General features: G+C 39.0%; 1 protein-coding gene across 1 annotated transcript in view; it reads left to right on the top strand.

Moving 5' to 3' along the window:
* Window positions 1–15,291, top strand: part of dock4b (dedicator of cytokinesis 4b) — a 173,047-nt gene that overhangs the window by 81,700 nt on the left and 76,056 nt on the right. Inside the window, exons 13-19 of the mRNA XM_037696152.1 lie at window positions 3,340–3,465; window positions 8,188–8,312; window positions 8,647–8,809; window positions 11,180–11,286; window positions 12,422–12,575; window positions 14,469–14,566; window positions 14,703–14,786. Of these exons, the coding sequence (XP_037552080.1) occupies window positions 3,340–3,465; window positions 8,188–8,312; window positions 8,647–8,809; window positions 11,180–11,286; window positions 12,422–12,575; window positions 14,469–14,566; window positions 14,703–14,786 (857 nt within the window). The remainder of the gene's footprint in view (window positions 1–3,339; window positions 3,466–8,187; window positions 8,313–8,646; window positions 8,810–11,179; window positions 11,287–12,421; window positions 12,576–14,468; window positions 14,567–14,702; window positions 14,787–15,291) is intronic.

The raw sequence follows: 15,291 nt of genomic DNA, 5'->3' as shown, positions 1-15,291 counted from the left end.
GTTGTGTGCTTCTATACTTTGTTGTATGCTTCTATACTTTGTTGTGTACCTCTATACTTTGTTGTATGCTTCTATACTTTGTTGTGTGCTTCTGCAGTTTGTTGTGTGCCTCAATAATTTATCGCATGTTTCTGCAGCTTGTTGTGAGCTTCTGCAGTTTGTTGTGTGCTTCTGCAGTTTGTTGTGTGCTTCTGCATCTTGCTGCGTGCTTCTATACTATATTGTGTGCTGCTGTAGTTTCCTGTGCTTTTCTATAGCTTGTTGTGTTCTTCTATAGTTTGTTGTGTGTTGCTGTGTGCATCTATATTTTGGTGTGTACTTCTATAGTTTGGTGTGTTCTTCTGTAGTTTGTTGTGTGTTGCTGTGTGCATCTATATTTTGGTGTGTACTTCTATAGTTTGGTGTGTGCGTTTATAGTTGTTGTGTTTGTCTATAGTTTATTGTGTGTGTCTATAGTTTGTGCTTCTTTAGCTTGTTGTGTTCTATAGTTTATGTGTGTCTAATTGTTTTGTGCATATATAGTTTGTTGTGTGCTTCTACAGCTTTTTATTATTATTATTATTATTATTTGTGAGTATCTTACATAGTTTATACCCTGCAATTTCAATCTGTATAGGGTAATATGACCGCACCTGTTTATGACAGACTTTGCAGTAAATGTGAATAGTTGATGTTTTCAGTGCATCATTGCTGTTCAGACCTGCGATCTGTTCTCTCGGGACAGATTTTAGTGTCAAGTATGAACAGCCCCTTAATGTTTTTTGTGTTATCTTCCATCTGCCGAAACACAAACTATGTTGCATAATCTGTCAGATGTTTTAGGCTTGAACATTTTTGGACACTGATACATTAGGTGTTTACCAAAATGTCAGTGAAGTTATTGTTACATCCAAAGACCAGAACAGTTTTAGAATCACTTTTTAGACAAGAAAGAAGGTGTTAAAATAGTCTGTGTCTAACTAAAACGTACATTTGTTCCACTTTCCTGTCTTTGCATGGGAACAAAAACAAATATCCTCAAACTCGGCCGTACACAGGACTTTGTTAAAATAGGTGGAGAACTCCTTTGTTCTCTTGTAGCCTCGTGATAATCTTTTTCCTGTACATGAGCGTTTCAAGGTCACCTGTTATTTAGTGGTGATTGAATTCAACGGCCAGTAGAGAGGTTGGTTGTGTGGAGTTTTGTTTACATGCACCCAGTGAACCACAGAAGGGATTTCATAAGAATTTCGCTGAGCATGAGTCAGGTGGATAATTCAGCTCCCACGTCCACATGCACGCGTAGGCATCACAGAAGAGGCTGCGACAGCTCGCTCAGATGTGTTTTTGAGTTTTTGTTTTTCCTCATTCTTTCTCTCTCTCTCTCTCGCTGTCTTTTTTAAGTTTGTGAAGAGGCAGTTTGGGTGGGCTGAGAACAGCAAAGGTTGAGGGTGTTCTCGTCAGCCTCAGCTGCATCTATCTGTGATGCAGCTTGTTTTCCTAACTGTTGCCTTTCAGTAGCTGATGAAGCCTGACTGTCTTCAATGTGAATGTTTATAAAAGCCAAAGGATTGGATAAGGCTTTATTTATTTACATTTATTTTTCTTTCTTTTTTCTTCTTTTTTATTATCCTGCTATTAGATAGATAGATGATAGATGGATAGATGATAGATGGATGGGTAGATAGTTGGATTTATGGATAGATGGATGATGGATACATAGATAGATACAGTAGATGGATAGGGAGATTGGTAGACTGGTTGATAGATGATTTTTGGGTAGATTAGTGGGTAGATGATTGGTGGGTAGATGGGTAGATAGATATGGATGGATGGATGGATGGATGGAAATAATGAAATAAATAATTAATGTGTTATTTATTAATCCGGGGGGAGGGGGGGGGTTGAAAATGACACCCTTGAATATTTGCTGACTTATTCCACATGTTAGGTTAAAATAGGATCAATATAATATTGCTTCATGCTTGTTACACTATAAAAATTTACATAAAGTGTTAGTATTGTTAAGAACACAGTTATTGTTACATCTTTGTGTAGAAGATACACATTTTTGTACTATCATTACCATATGCCTTAGCATTTAGTCAACAAATTATAGTTTTTCACAACAGAAATATTTTGTAAGTCATAGCTCTGAGAGAGAAAGTCCCAACAAAATTGAGGGTTCTAAAACTGAGCCTGCCTCTAGTGGCCATTTGAGGAACTGCAGGGTTTGTTTCTCCTTTCGTAGACAAACTGTGTGAGGGCACCCAGTTACTGAATTCTAACTGTTATCAGGTTTAACAATAATGTCTTTGCCTTTTTGACCCCCACATATTCAAAGATGAGTATCTCTTAAAGTCACTGAAAATGGTTGTTAGTGGGTTTTATGGCAGTAATTTGTAAAACATTATCAAAGTCACCGACTCAACAAAACAAGCTTTCTAAAAGACTGGTTTGAAAGCTTATTTTTCAGTTTAACGTCTTGCTTATCTGTGCATATGGGCTGCAGCCTAATTATTGTCATAACAATGATTATTACCTTCTTACTTTTGTCACATGAAACCTTTAGTGATGGCACAGCTACACTTACTTTGCCTCTCCTCATCCTGAACATGAATCATAACAAGCAGACTTTAAATATTTTGAGCTTTAAATGGCACCTAAGCAGTTTGGAGTTGAAAAGGCTTCTAAAAGACATCTAAAATATCCTTAGACATCTCTAGGCTAAAATTTGCCAACATTTGGACTTAAAGTCAAAGTTTACCAGGCGTCTCAAACCACATTTAGATGTTGAATAGAAGAAGTTTGGCAAGTTCAAATCAGTCTTTGTGGTCTAAATGTAGCTGGAGATATACTGTTTATGGCTAAATACGGTTTTCAACTAGACTAATCGTTGACATTGTGTCTTTTACTCAGTGGGTTCAAGCTGGGCGCTCTAATTTACCGTCACTGACATTTTCATTTATTGCTCATGGATTTGAGACAGTTGCCTTCATGTAATATTTTCTCCTAATAAAGAGCAGGGGATGACTCATTGTCTGCTTGTACAAAGTATTTTTTTTCTACTTGTTCTCCACAAGGTCCGTGTTGCTGTTGGCTGATGTATACCTGTAATCATCTGGTTAGTTCGACCATGTAGCTGTAATAAAACATGAGATTTTCCCTTTTGTGTTCCTCATTTCTTACTCCACCAATACATAGCTGTTTATTGTGTTGACAATAGTTTTGGGATGTATTTTCAGCTCTGTATGAAGTAGCTTTGGCAAAAAAGAAAAAGCCAAAAACCCAAGAGCAATGTTGTGGCCTTGTAAGAATGTTATTTCAGGCTTTGGATGTTGTCATTATCTCATATTTTAGGCCTGGCTGTGGCTCTCCAGCTCCTCCACGGGGACATCGAGCAACTAAGGCGGGAGTACATGGGCCTCTTCACCCGCGGGGTGTGCATCACCAGGAAACTGGGCTTCTCTGATATCATCATGCCAGGTATGAAACCAGTTTTCAACTGTGTCTCTAAGTCTGATAAAGATAGTTTTTGCTCCTAAAACAGAGACCCTATTTCAGAAATTAGCTTCAACAAGACACGTTATAATTATTTGTAGTTTAATATTCAAGAATAAAAAGGAAATTAACCACTTTCCTAACTACTCAGTTTCACCCATCCATTATCTTTTACCTGTTTATTCCTTTCTGGGTTGCAGGGGTCACTAGTGTCCATATACAGCTGTGCAAGGGGCAGGGGGCATCCTGGACATGTCTCCAGACCATCACAGGGACACATAGAGACAAACGAGACAAACAACCATTCACTCTCTTACTGTCACCTAGGCACATTTTAGAGTTACCAATCAGTCTAACATGCATGTTGTTAATCTGTGGGAGGAAACCGGAGTACCCGGGGAAAACCCACGCATGCACAAGGAGAACATGCAAACTCCACCCAGAAAGGTCCCCGACTTGGATTCGATCTGGCAAACTTCTCACTGAGAGACGGCCGCTCTACCAACTGTGCCACTGTGCCGCTAAAACCAGGGATTGAATCAGGAACCTTCAGATCTTCAGTCTAATGCTCTTCTAAGCTATTTCAGCCTACAATCCGGTTCCAAGAAAATGTATCTAATTACCTCATGATCCATCAAATTCCATTTTATACATATACAGGAACAGCTATTACTTACCTGATGTGTGCTAAAAAGGTTGGCCTGTGTGAACAGCATTCACAAAACGAGCATCGAGGTTATTGAGTCAGGACACATGACATCATTGTATTCTTTATGTGACAGTCTCTGTTTTATTAGTTAACCTCCGCCCTCTGAAATGGTCTTCAAAACACCTTCTATATTTACTTTTTGCAATATTTAAATAGCCATTTAGGGAATCCCTGCAATATTCACGTTGTCTTGAAAATAGCAGGCACTCTAAATGACACAAACCCCCACAGAGACCCTGAGGCTTAGCTGGATGGGGTCCTGTTGCCTTGGTAACAAATGCACAACCACTTGGCTGTGAGATGAAACAGGAGACTAAACCGGTACATGTTCCTTTTTACATATGTAGGAGGAACAGTAGTGAGGGGAACCCTGTATGAATTTCCTTTTGGTCTCATTTCTGAAAGCAGGACACAGGGGGGACATTCGTTCACAGACAAGCGGGTCTTTTAAATAAACCTGGAATCCTGCCTGGTCTGCTGAATAAAGAGAACCGCAGACTGTGCCACCCCAGGGCCTCACTAACACAGATTTATGGTCACCATCTCTTCCATTGTCTTTGTCCGGCTACAAACCCTTAATGCTGAGTGCTCGCACTCTTTCTGTTGGTGTAAGTTTCCCCTTGGGCAAAGGAAACACACCCTCATTTTTTAAAATGCTAATTTTCTTGATTTGTATCAGACTGAATGTACATTTTTTCTCATTATTTTTTGCCCAAACTAAAGTGCTTTTTTTCTTTGTCAGGCTTCTTTACCACCTCTAACCATACTTGCTGTTTTTCTATTGTCCTGTGCATAAAACAATTTCCCCGTGTGTTTCAGCCTTCCTGGTCCATTTGTGTCTATAGAATTGTGTATCTCTGTGCGTGACGTAACAATACACTATGGGTTCGTATAGAACCTTCCATGTTGCCATGACTTCTGTTGTTACACACAGAAAATCAATGTTGACCCTTGTGGTAGAGATATGATCAGCGCACACACTGAGGTTTAGAAGTTCCTGTTTCTACAATGTGTTTAAGGCTGGCTGTAGAGGAAACAACCGTTTCCTGTTCTCAACCCATGTCTTGCTCAGTTTATGCTTCATCTGCAGAAGTAGTTAAATATATCTGGCACAGTCATTATATATTGTTAAAAAAAAAGTTAGCTCCTGGGTTATTTTCATTGAGTGTTGTTGCAGACTTTAGCTTGTCGTAGTATGAGACTGACCAGCACTAAAGATCTGAAGACTCCGAAATCGAGGCTAATTTACTGCTAATGTTCCCCCTTTCTCAACTTCTTGGCCTTTTATTTGAAGTAGCAAGGGGTGTGTGTTAAAATATCTCCATGAAATCGAACACCCATTCAAGAAGCCAAGACGTCATCCGTCGCCAATAATATGTGTTTACATAAACAGATGTGACATCAGTTTGCCCAAATATGAGCCTATTTAATCCCATTTCTTATTGTTAGCCCTATCCCCATGCACCTCTCAATTCAGACATTAAGAAAACAAGTTAAAAATATTCAACAACAAAATGGAACACCCCATAATGAGGCCAGGGCTATTTAACTGGCGGCTCATGGGTCACTTTTGGCCTGCGGGTGACTTTAGTCCAGCTTGCCGATGAGTTGATTAACAAATTCAACCATTACAGGTTAATCCCATTGAGCCTCAGGGGCTCATTTATAAGAGAAACCTGAATTTTAACAAAGAATGATGACAACAGTGGACAACAACAACAATAGACAATCATAAAGGATGCGTACAAATAAAAATAAAAAAATTAACAAGTGAAAATAAAATGGTAAATTAAAAGATAATTAAAAGGAAAAGTAGGAAAAAAGTCGAGAACTTCAGATCTTTTTGCAAGATATTCCAGGAAACAGGAGCGGAGTAGGAGAAGGCCCTTTTGCCTATTTCAGTCCGCACTGGGGGAACACTGCATGTAATGATGTCATGAGAGCGCACGCTGTAGCTGCACTCACGCAGAGACATGTAGGAGGAGATGTATGAAGGCAGCAGACCAAGAAGGGATTTAAAGATGAAAATGTACCAGTGAGAGAGTCTGCGTGAAGTTAATGATGTCCAGTTAACCAGTGAATACAGGGTGCGGTGGTGGGTACGGTATTTACAGCCAGTGCACCATGATAGACAGTGTCCAGCATCTGTAGAGTGCTTGTAGGAGCGTTCATGTAAATAATGCCACCATAGTCAATGGAGGGAAGGAAAGTAGCAGTTACAAGGCGTTTCCTAGCATTCAGAGTTAGACGGGATCTATTTCTGAAAATGAAACCCAGTTTAACTTTCAGTTTCTTTATTAGGTTTTCCATGTGAAGCTTAAGAGAGATGCAAATTGACCAAGATACCCGAATATTTGTAGGAATCAACAAACGCAATAGGGACACCATTTGAGGATAAAAATCAGAGGAAGAACTGCTGGGACCGACTTCCTGTTTGAATAAAGCATCTCTTTGGTTTTGTCGGCATTTAGGACAAGTTTGAGACTAAACAAATCTGACCTGATGATGGCGAAAGCAGATTGCAAAAGCTAGAAAGCCTTAGCAACTGTTTTAGCTCGACAATAAATAGAAATGTAAGGATGCATCAGGGATGCTCAGACTTACAATACCTATGTAGATTGTAAAAAAGGATGTGTCCTAAGACTGAGCCTTGTGGTACACCGTTGTTGACTGCTAAATAACTGTAATACCATTATGTTGAACACATAGCCTCCGATCTGAAATAAATTAGAGAAAAACAATCAGAAAAAAATCTGTGAGCGACACCTTTAAAATATTTGAAATGGCAATTATTTCAGTCAGAAAGGCAATCCTGCATTTAATAATAATGTCATCACCTGGGGGGCATTTTGGGGATGAGGCGTGCTGCCCAGAGACGCCACGTGATGTGCAGTGACTGGGGATCGAACCTGGGACTGTTGGGTCCCAAGCCGGCTGCCCTGCCTCTACACCATCTCGGCCCCCATTATGATTCAATACAGCAAAATAAATTTAAAAGGTAAACAGATCATTGTAATAGTTTATTTACATAATGACTTTAATTGCTGGATATCCAGCCCGTGAGTCTGTTGGCTTTCAGTAACTGTGGCCCCCTGAGAAGATGGACAGCAAATTTCAAATTTTATGTACTACATGCAGTCATGTGCATTTAGCATGACACATAGGTGGTCGACCAAAAGCTTGAGCAAGACCATCACTGCAATAAAGATCGAGTTCTGATGTTTGAACCCAGTCTTTGTGTTACCAAGGACCATACAGTGTACAGTGCAAGTGGTGATTAGTAAATGAGAAGCAAATGTGCTGATTACAAATGGGGAACAGGCGAGTATAGAGCTGAAGGTTTTGAAAACGTTCAACATTTGGTTGCAATAATTGTGACAAAACTAAGAACGTAACTCAACTAAATAACCAAAACCCAAAATTAAATTAAATAACCCAAAGTTTTTTATAAATAGTATTTATTCTTGTGCATGTAATCTATTGTTGATGAGACAACAGCTTAGACCATATCTGAAGTAATGAACAGCGCAACTGGGAGCTGGAATACTTTAAGAAGAAATAAAGATGCACCATTTTCAGTTTCTTAAACTTTAAATAATATAATCAAAATAAACTACATGTCTTATCTGGGTTCACAAGTTGTTTTTAAAAATTGCAAGTAAAAAAATTGTGGTTTGTTTGTATTCCTTATTAGAGCTTGTTGCATTACACCACAGAAGCAGTTTAACTTGATTATAGATAATGTCAATGCCGTGAGTTTTTCTTGTTCATTAAAATGACACGTCTGTTTAAAAGTCGTATTTTTCATACACTCAAATGTCAACGCTTTAGGCTGAGTATTATGTCTGCATGAAGTATACCGTTAAATACCACCAACAATAATGCTGTCCGTCCTTACCATAACATATTCCACAAAAAGAAAAAAAAAAGCAGTCTTCGTTATTTGATTGTATGCATAATCAATGCCTCCTGGCCTTTTTACTTTGCTGTTTCTGCAGGAGAAATGAGGAATGACCTTTACATCACATTAGAGAAAGGAGAGTTTGAAAAGGGTGGGAAGAGCGTCGCCCGGAACGTAGAGATCACCGTTTATGTGCTGGATGTTGATGGACAAATTCTTAAGGTAAACGCATCAGCTATTTCTATCTTGTTCATTAAACAAAAGTGGTTTTAGTTCTATTTTTAGGGACTGTGTAAACCCATTTATGTAAAAATGGTTCACCCAGATGAGAGCCAAGTGTCTCTCAGATGTGTAGCCAATGTGACATTCTGCCGCTGTTGTTTCCTCCTCTGCTTTGGCCTTGAGGGGAAAATCGTGTCAAATATAGCCCTGCTGCCACCACACGGCACGCAACCTCCCTAACACATATAAATACTTGTGTCAACTTTATCTCTGTCACTTTATTTGCTTTGGTTCGGTCTTTCACCTCCTCAGCTCTTTCCTCGCTGTCTTTCAGAGTTACGTGGCCGCCGGCTCAGGCGAACCAGGTGGGGATGAGTACCATTCGCTGGTGCTATACCACAACAACAGCCCCCGCTGGGCCGAGCAGATTAAACTGCCCATCCCGGTTGACATGTTTCGAGGATCGCACGTCCGCTTTGAGTTTCGGCATTGCTCTAGTAAGTATGATTGTCAACAAAATCGTACGTTTTTACTTACACGATGCCTGAGTTTTTCTCACTATTAATAAACCAGATTTTATTCTATTGATAACCCTTGGAAATATATTGGATGCCATCTAATTTACCAGTTTGCTCAGTCCTTTGCACACATCACTGGGAAAAAAGAACGTGCTGGCAGTCACTTTTTTCTCTCGCATGAATGATCTCATTCTGTCACGCAGCTCTCCCTTCCAAACAGACTGTGCCCAAATGTACAAGCGTAACCTTATAAAAGCAGTTTAGTCATATCACTAGTTTGTTCAACTGTTCATTTCCAAATGAGATAAAAATGATGCCTTTCACTCTCTGATCTTTTTTTCTTGGCATACAGGGGCATGGCAGAGCATTTTCTCTTGTAATGAGCCGATGTTGTTGTTGTTGCCAAAGGGCTTTAACTGTGTGCAGTAGATGTAGTAGGCTTATTACTGCTGTCAATGCTAGGATTGCCACCCAAAGGCGACCTGCTCGGATCGTAATTTAGACCTGTGGTGACACCAAAGTGACAAAGCTGTATGTGAGATGCAAAAGCTCCAAATGTATGGTGCTAACTCCTATTTCCTGTAAATCAAAATAAAAGTGCTGTTGTTTTTGCAATAATTACTTACCATCAGTGAAAGCTATGCTTTTGTTTGGAGGTAAGTTTAATAATTTTCTGTGTATACTCTAGAAAAGTGGTGTCCATATTTGTAAGACTAAGTGATAGCAAACATAACCAGCATAGGGCAAAAAAAAAATAACAAAGGGTATTCATTTGTAATTTTGCTATAGTATAGCTTGTTATTTCTTAGTGAAATTGCACATACGCACACAAAAAAACCAAATGAATTGCTGACTTTTGACCTCCTGCTGTGCACACTTAGCACTTCACTGCTAAAGCATCTAATAAATCAAATTACATGTGTTTGTAATGCAAATCATGCACAAAGCTTCAGAAAGTCCACATTAATCTTCCTTCAGCATGTAGCCTAATAGCATCTCAACATCCTGTTAATACCCACATTTCTCTTTATTGGACAGTGCCTGGTAAGGCAGCCATCTTTTATTATCCACCTGACAAAGGTTTCTTAACTTTATATCTTACGCTTGTCAACTTTAATTTGGCCCGAAATGCAATGTGTACCCCCACAAATGTTGGATCAAAACAGCTGACTCGGCACTGTGATGTGCACTATCACATTTATTGGTGTTTCGAGTTACCGTGACGATGTAATTTGCAAACAAAGAGGCCATTTTTATTAGTAAATTTTCATAGACTGTCGTTGCAAATCAAATATTCAAGATGGCCACCTGAGCTAAAAGGAAAACATACTGTAAACCAGACATTTTTTAGAGATATTTAGCTGAAATTTGGTATGGTAGTAGCAGAGATCAATGCCCAGTAAATAATAATTTTGAATAATTGAAAATGGTCGCCAAAGCTCAATTTAAATGGCTTTAACTCATCTATTTTTACACACATACCGTATTTTCCGCCGTACACGTCGCACCAACTCGCATCAGTCCAAATATGTCTAAAAAAGTGGAAAAATCCATAAATACGTCGCTTCGGCCTATAAGTCGTAGGGCGTGCAAATTATGCAAAAAAATGTGACTTATCAGCTGAAAAATACGGTAGAGCTGATATTTGGTGTGGTTATAGCTGAGAATCTTCCCATCACTTTCTTAATCCAAATCAAAAATCCAGGAGGGCCACCATAGCTTAAAAGAAAAAATAACTTTAACTGATAATTTGCCATTTTAAGCTGAAATTTGGTATGGTGGTAGCTGAGAGCGAACACCAACACATGACGCTGTCAAATTAAAAATTTTAAATAGCTGCAATGTGTCAGTTCCTGTCAAAGTTTATCCGGGAACTTTCTACTTCATTAGTTATTCTTATCCTAAAACATCTCTTACATGAAGCAGACCAACAAAGACTCTTGGGATGAATGGGAGGGAGAGTGTTTGCAGACGAGTTCAGCTCGATAAACTGAGCAACGCTACATTTTAATGCATGAATTCTTATGTTCAATTGAGAAAATTCCTTGGATTAGAAACTTAACTTTGCCAAACTCCGAAAAAAGATGTCCAGTCAGCGCATCATGCCTGAGAGTCTACACGAACATATTATCGTCATTGCAACACCATTCTTGTGGTGATAAAGGATGAACAGCGTTCTGATTCTATTCAGCAGTAGTTAATGTTGTGTAGCATCCCCAGTTTACACATAACTCTTCTGTATTTTTGCCAACCAACATTGTTCACTTGGTGCTGAAGCTTTTGACTTTGCTTCCTTGCAGCCAGTTCTTGTCTATTTTGGACTCATTCGCATGTGTTCTTGTTTGACAGCTAAAGACAAAGGAGAGAAGAAACTGTTCGGCTACTCCTTTGTTCCTCTGATGCAGGAAGATGGTAGGACTCTGCCAGATGGCATCCATGAGCTCATTATCCATAAGGTAAAAAAAATATCTGCTTGCCCTCACAACCATGACTTTGCCAGCAAAACATGGGCTTGAAAAAGGGTTGAATCCTTGGCAACATATTTGTTTGCCTATATTTGGTTTATCTTCATTTTCCAAATTTCTTCTCTTCATCAGGTATTTGTGGCTTAAAGGCTCTTGACTGATTGAACTGTTTTGCACAGGTGTTGCCAGGAGTACTTCAAAGGAGATCATACACGCTGTATATAATTATGTGAATCATCTCTAAATGGCAAACTGTACTCAAGCCCCTTATCATACAGTTTGGTGCCGCCGGCTGACGAACGGCTCGCATCACTGCATTACAGGCCAATCAGTAATCCCTACATTCGTATTTGTTTGCATTAGGATGACTATTATGTCCATTTTCTTTATCGCAGCCATTTTCCAAAGTCTCATCGACTATCTTTTCATTTGAAGTTTGACGCTTTTAAAGACCGAAGAAAATAAAATGAGTATATTTGGTTAAAACCTACTGCAGGGCTGTCTTTTGTGTAATCCAGAATAATTGCAGACTGGATCCTCAGCCACAGACGAAGGGTGTGTACGTAAACTTCCTTCTCGGTGGAACATAGAGAAACATTCATACATTTTATTGTTAGGAAGATCTTTCAGCTATGTAGGGAAACAAAACCTTTTTTTTTTTTTATTGCACTCCTTTATCCAGATGTGAGATTCTCTCCACCAATCCCCAAAAGCCATTCCTGCTTATTTTAGACAACTTTCTGAGCTGTGTGTGTTCTCACGGCCAAGTTAAGGGGGTGAAGGCCCATTGTGATGCCAGATGGAGGGCTGTTGAAAAGCTCAATGAAACTGGCATGGCCTAGTTTCTGCTCAGACCCGAAATAGACTTGGAGGAATCAGTCCAAACTGTGCGGTGGCTTTGGATCTTAAACAGCCTCAGCTGTACAGCACATCAAGGCTGCCCAATAAATCCGCACAAGGCTTTCATCATTGGCTTTTGTTGCTTCATCATCAGGCTGAATATTCGTCTGGAAACATCAAGAAGCTTCAACTCAAAAAAATGGGATTGTGTTTGGAAAGTCAGTGCTTAATGATGTTTCAAGTGTCTACAGTGACAGTACACGGTATGTATTTTCTGTTGTTTCAGTGTGAAGAGAACTCCAGCCTGGCGGACAGTTCGCGCTACCTGAAGCTGCCGTTTTCCAAGCCCAATCTTCCATCCAACAATCAGACGCTAAAAGCGACCAAGGAGTCTTTCTGGATCACCAGCTTCCTCTGTTCCACCAAGCTCACGCAAAACGGTAATCCGTTCTTGGACATTTTGTCCATTTTCTTGTTGAGGTGGTCTGGCTGCTTTGCCAATACGTAGCCGAAGGGTAGTCCAATCTAATAGATCAAGATGTCTTAACTAACTTTTCAACAAACAGGAAGAAAGTAAAATATTTCAGCTTGTAAAGACCATTTCTGTTGGGACAAAAAAATCTATTATTACCCAGTACTGACTATTTCTTCAAGAGACTGGGTACAATCATCATTCAGTTTCAGGTCAACTAATATACTGTTCAGTAGTCTGAAGTTTTAATAGCAAATATGTTTGTTTACCTGTCATTGGGACAGGCGAAATGCAGCTAATTTTACGTTTGCTCCAGGAGTTCCAGAGCGAGACGAAGGTGGCTTGGTATGGCAAGTCAAGTGTGTCTTTAATAGCCACTTTTACTTATTAATGAGACACTTGGCTTGCCATAATACTCTAATGCTATTGTTCAATATTTTCTATGTCAGAATGAATGAAATCGTCAGATCTCAGCCAAAAATTGGGTTATTAATATGGCAAAAAAAACATACACACGTCGCTTCACTGTATATGTCATAGGCATGTTAATTTATGCAAAAAAACTGTGACTTATACAGCGAAAAATGGCAAGCAGATGTGCTGATTACAAATGGGGAACAGGTGAATATAGATCTGAAGATTTTGAAAACATTAAACATTTGGTTGCAATAATTTGTGACAACTTAAGAACGTGAATCAACTAAACTGAAACTAAATACCAATCCAAGTCAAACTTACAATATGTTCAATTTTCTCCTAAGTTTATTTATTAATACTGTATATTTATTAATATTATTATTGCAACTGTCAAATGTCTTTTTTTGTTTTGTTTGACACACCAAAATGTTTCCTCACTGTGCATTTTTTCAGTGTAACACCTACAGCCGCACTCCAAAAAACAATCAGTTTGGACGGTCCAGGTGTTTGTTTTTTGCCACCGTAGTTTATTTTGAAAAGATTTTAAAGTGGAAACAATGTTCATGGGTGAGCTCATGGGGAATGCTAAATAGCTGAAGAACGATTGTAGCACTACGATAAAATTAAAATGTTTTAGCTTAAAAAATCTAAAAAGGTGATATAGACTTTGTTTCATTCACCTCATATTTATAATTAAAATGTGTGTTTTTTGTTTATTTCTTTTGAGTGTTTGTTTTTGTTCAACGTTGAGGTCTGGATGGAAAGCATTCAGTGGCCACTTTATGTTATTGCGCTCTAAAGTAAGTGAATAAAACAGGAAGGAATGGGTTGGTTTATCTTCCTTGTTTCATCTTTTACCATGAGCAGATATTGTTTAAGTCTCTGATGCAACTTAATACACAGTTATTCATGCATTAATTAAAAAAGCTGCAACGCATCAGCTACGATCATAATTATTATTATAGTCACAATAGGTGTTACATGAGCATTTTATACATGCTGTTTTGGCAGTTGAATAAAGAAATATTGCTGAGTTTTAAAAGGAAAATATATATTTTTATAAATATATATATATTAGAGACATATTAGATTTTTAGACGAGCGATGTGCACAGACATACACGCTCAAATTTGACTCCCAACAGTTGAGAAAAGACACGCTTCAGAAAGTCAAGAGCCAATTGAAAGACTTTCTTCTTAAGGCTTATGTTTTATTCATGCGGGTGTCTGGGGAGCCAGGCTCAGGAAAAATGACTTTTTATCTCCTCCATCCCGCTGCACTCGAAAATGTTGTCATTTGTTTGGATTCGGTGGCGTTTTGGGTTTATAAATGAACGATGCTTTGTGATCTGTTCCTTCTTCTTGTGCTCCTGTTTATTTTCTTTACAAACAAACGATTTGTTCTGCTCGTCGCGGTTATTTCTCATCCTTCTGTTTTCCTGCAGGTGATATGCTGGACCTGTTGAAGTGGCGAGCCCACCCCGACAGGATCAACGACAGCCTCTCCAAACTGAAAGAGATCGACGGCTCAGAGATCGTCAAGGTGGGCCCTAAATCACATTCTCAGCTGTGATTCGCTCATGATTTGATTTCAGTCCAATTTTGTCTGACAATTTCAGAGATCGTCTGAAAACTGAAGGTCTGCAGCTCACTAACCTTTATTCTCCTTCCTGTTCAAGTTTCTGCAGGACACTCTGGACACTCTCTTTGGTATTTTAGACGAGAGCTCCCAACGATACGGGCTCAAAGTGTTCGATTCACTAGTGAGTGCACGTTCCTCTTGCCTTTTTGTCTGTATGTGTGAGTTTGTCTGTACCGTTGGCAAAGTATCTCATGAACCACCAGAGTGATGTTTTCAGGATGTGTTAGATTGGATGCACATTGACAGCTGATTACCTTTTGGAGTCAGCCCAATTCAAGATGGCTGCCACAGCAACCGTAGCAAACACAGAAATGCCTACTGGTAGATATCATTCAGTTCAGTCAACTTTACACCTAAACTAAGGTGTTGGAGTAAAATTAACATTTGGATTTATCCCAATTCAAGATGTCAGCCACCAGGGACATCCCTAAGGGGGGGACAGAGGGGGGGCACAGGCCTAAAAATTTGGTAGCCACCTCACTTGAATAGTTTTATCCTCTTAAGTCCTAGGTTTTGATTAGAACTTCATAAACATAAAATCAAAGATTGTTTTTGATCATTTAGAAGTAAAATAAATAAATAAATTATTTAAAATATTTTTTTTTACACCTTTACCCCTTAATAAG

The sequence above is a fragment of the Nematolebias whitei genome, chromosome 22 (assembly GCF_014905685.2).
Source record: "Nematolebias whitei isolate Nwh7 chromosome 22, NemWhi1, whole genome shotgun sequence".
Lineage (NCBI taxonomy): Eukaryota > Metazoa > Chordata > Actinopteri > Cyprinodontiformes > Rivulidae > Nematolebias > Nematolebias whitei.
Note: the sequence above shows the minus strand (reverse complement) of the source record. Positions and strands in the feature narration are given on the sequence as shown.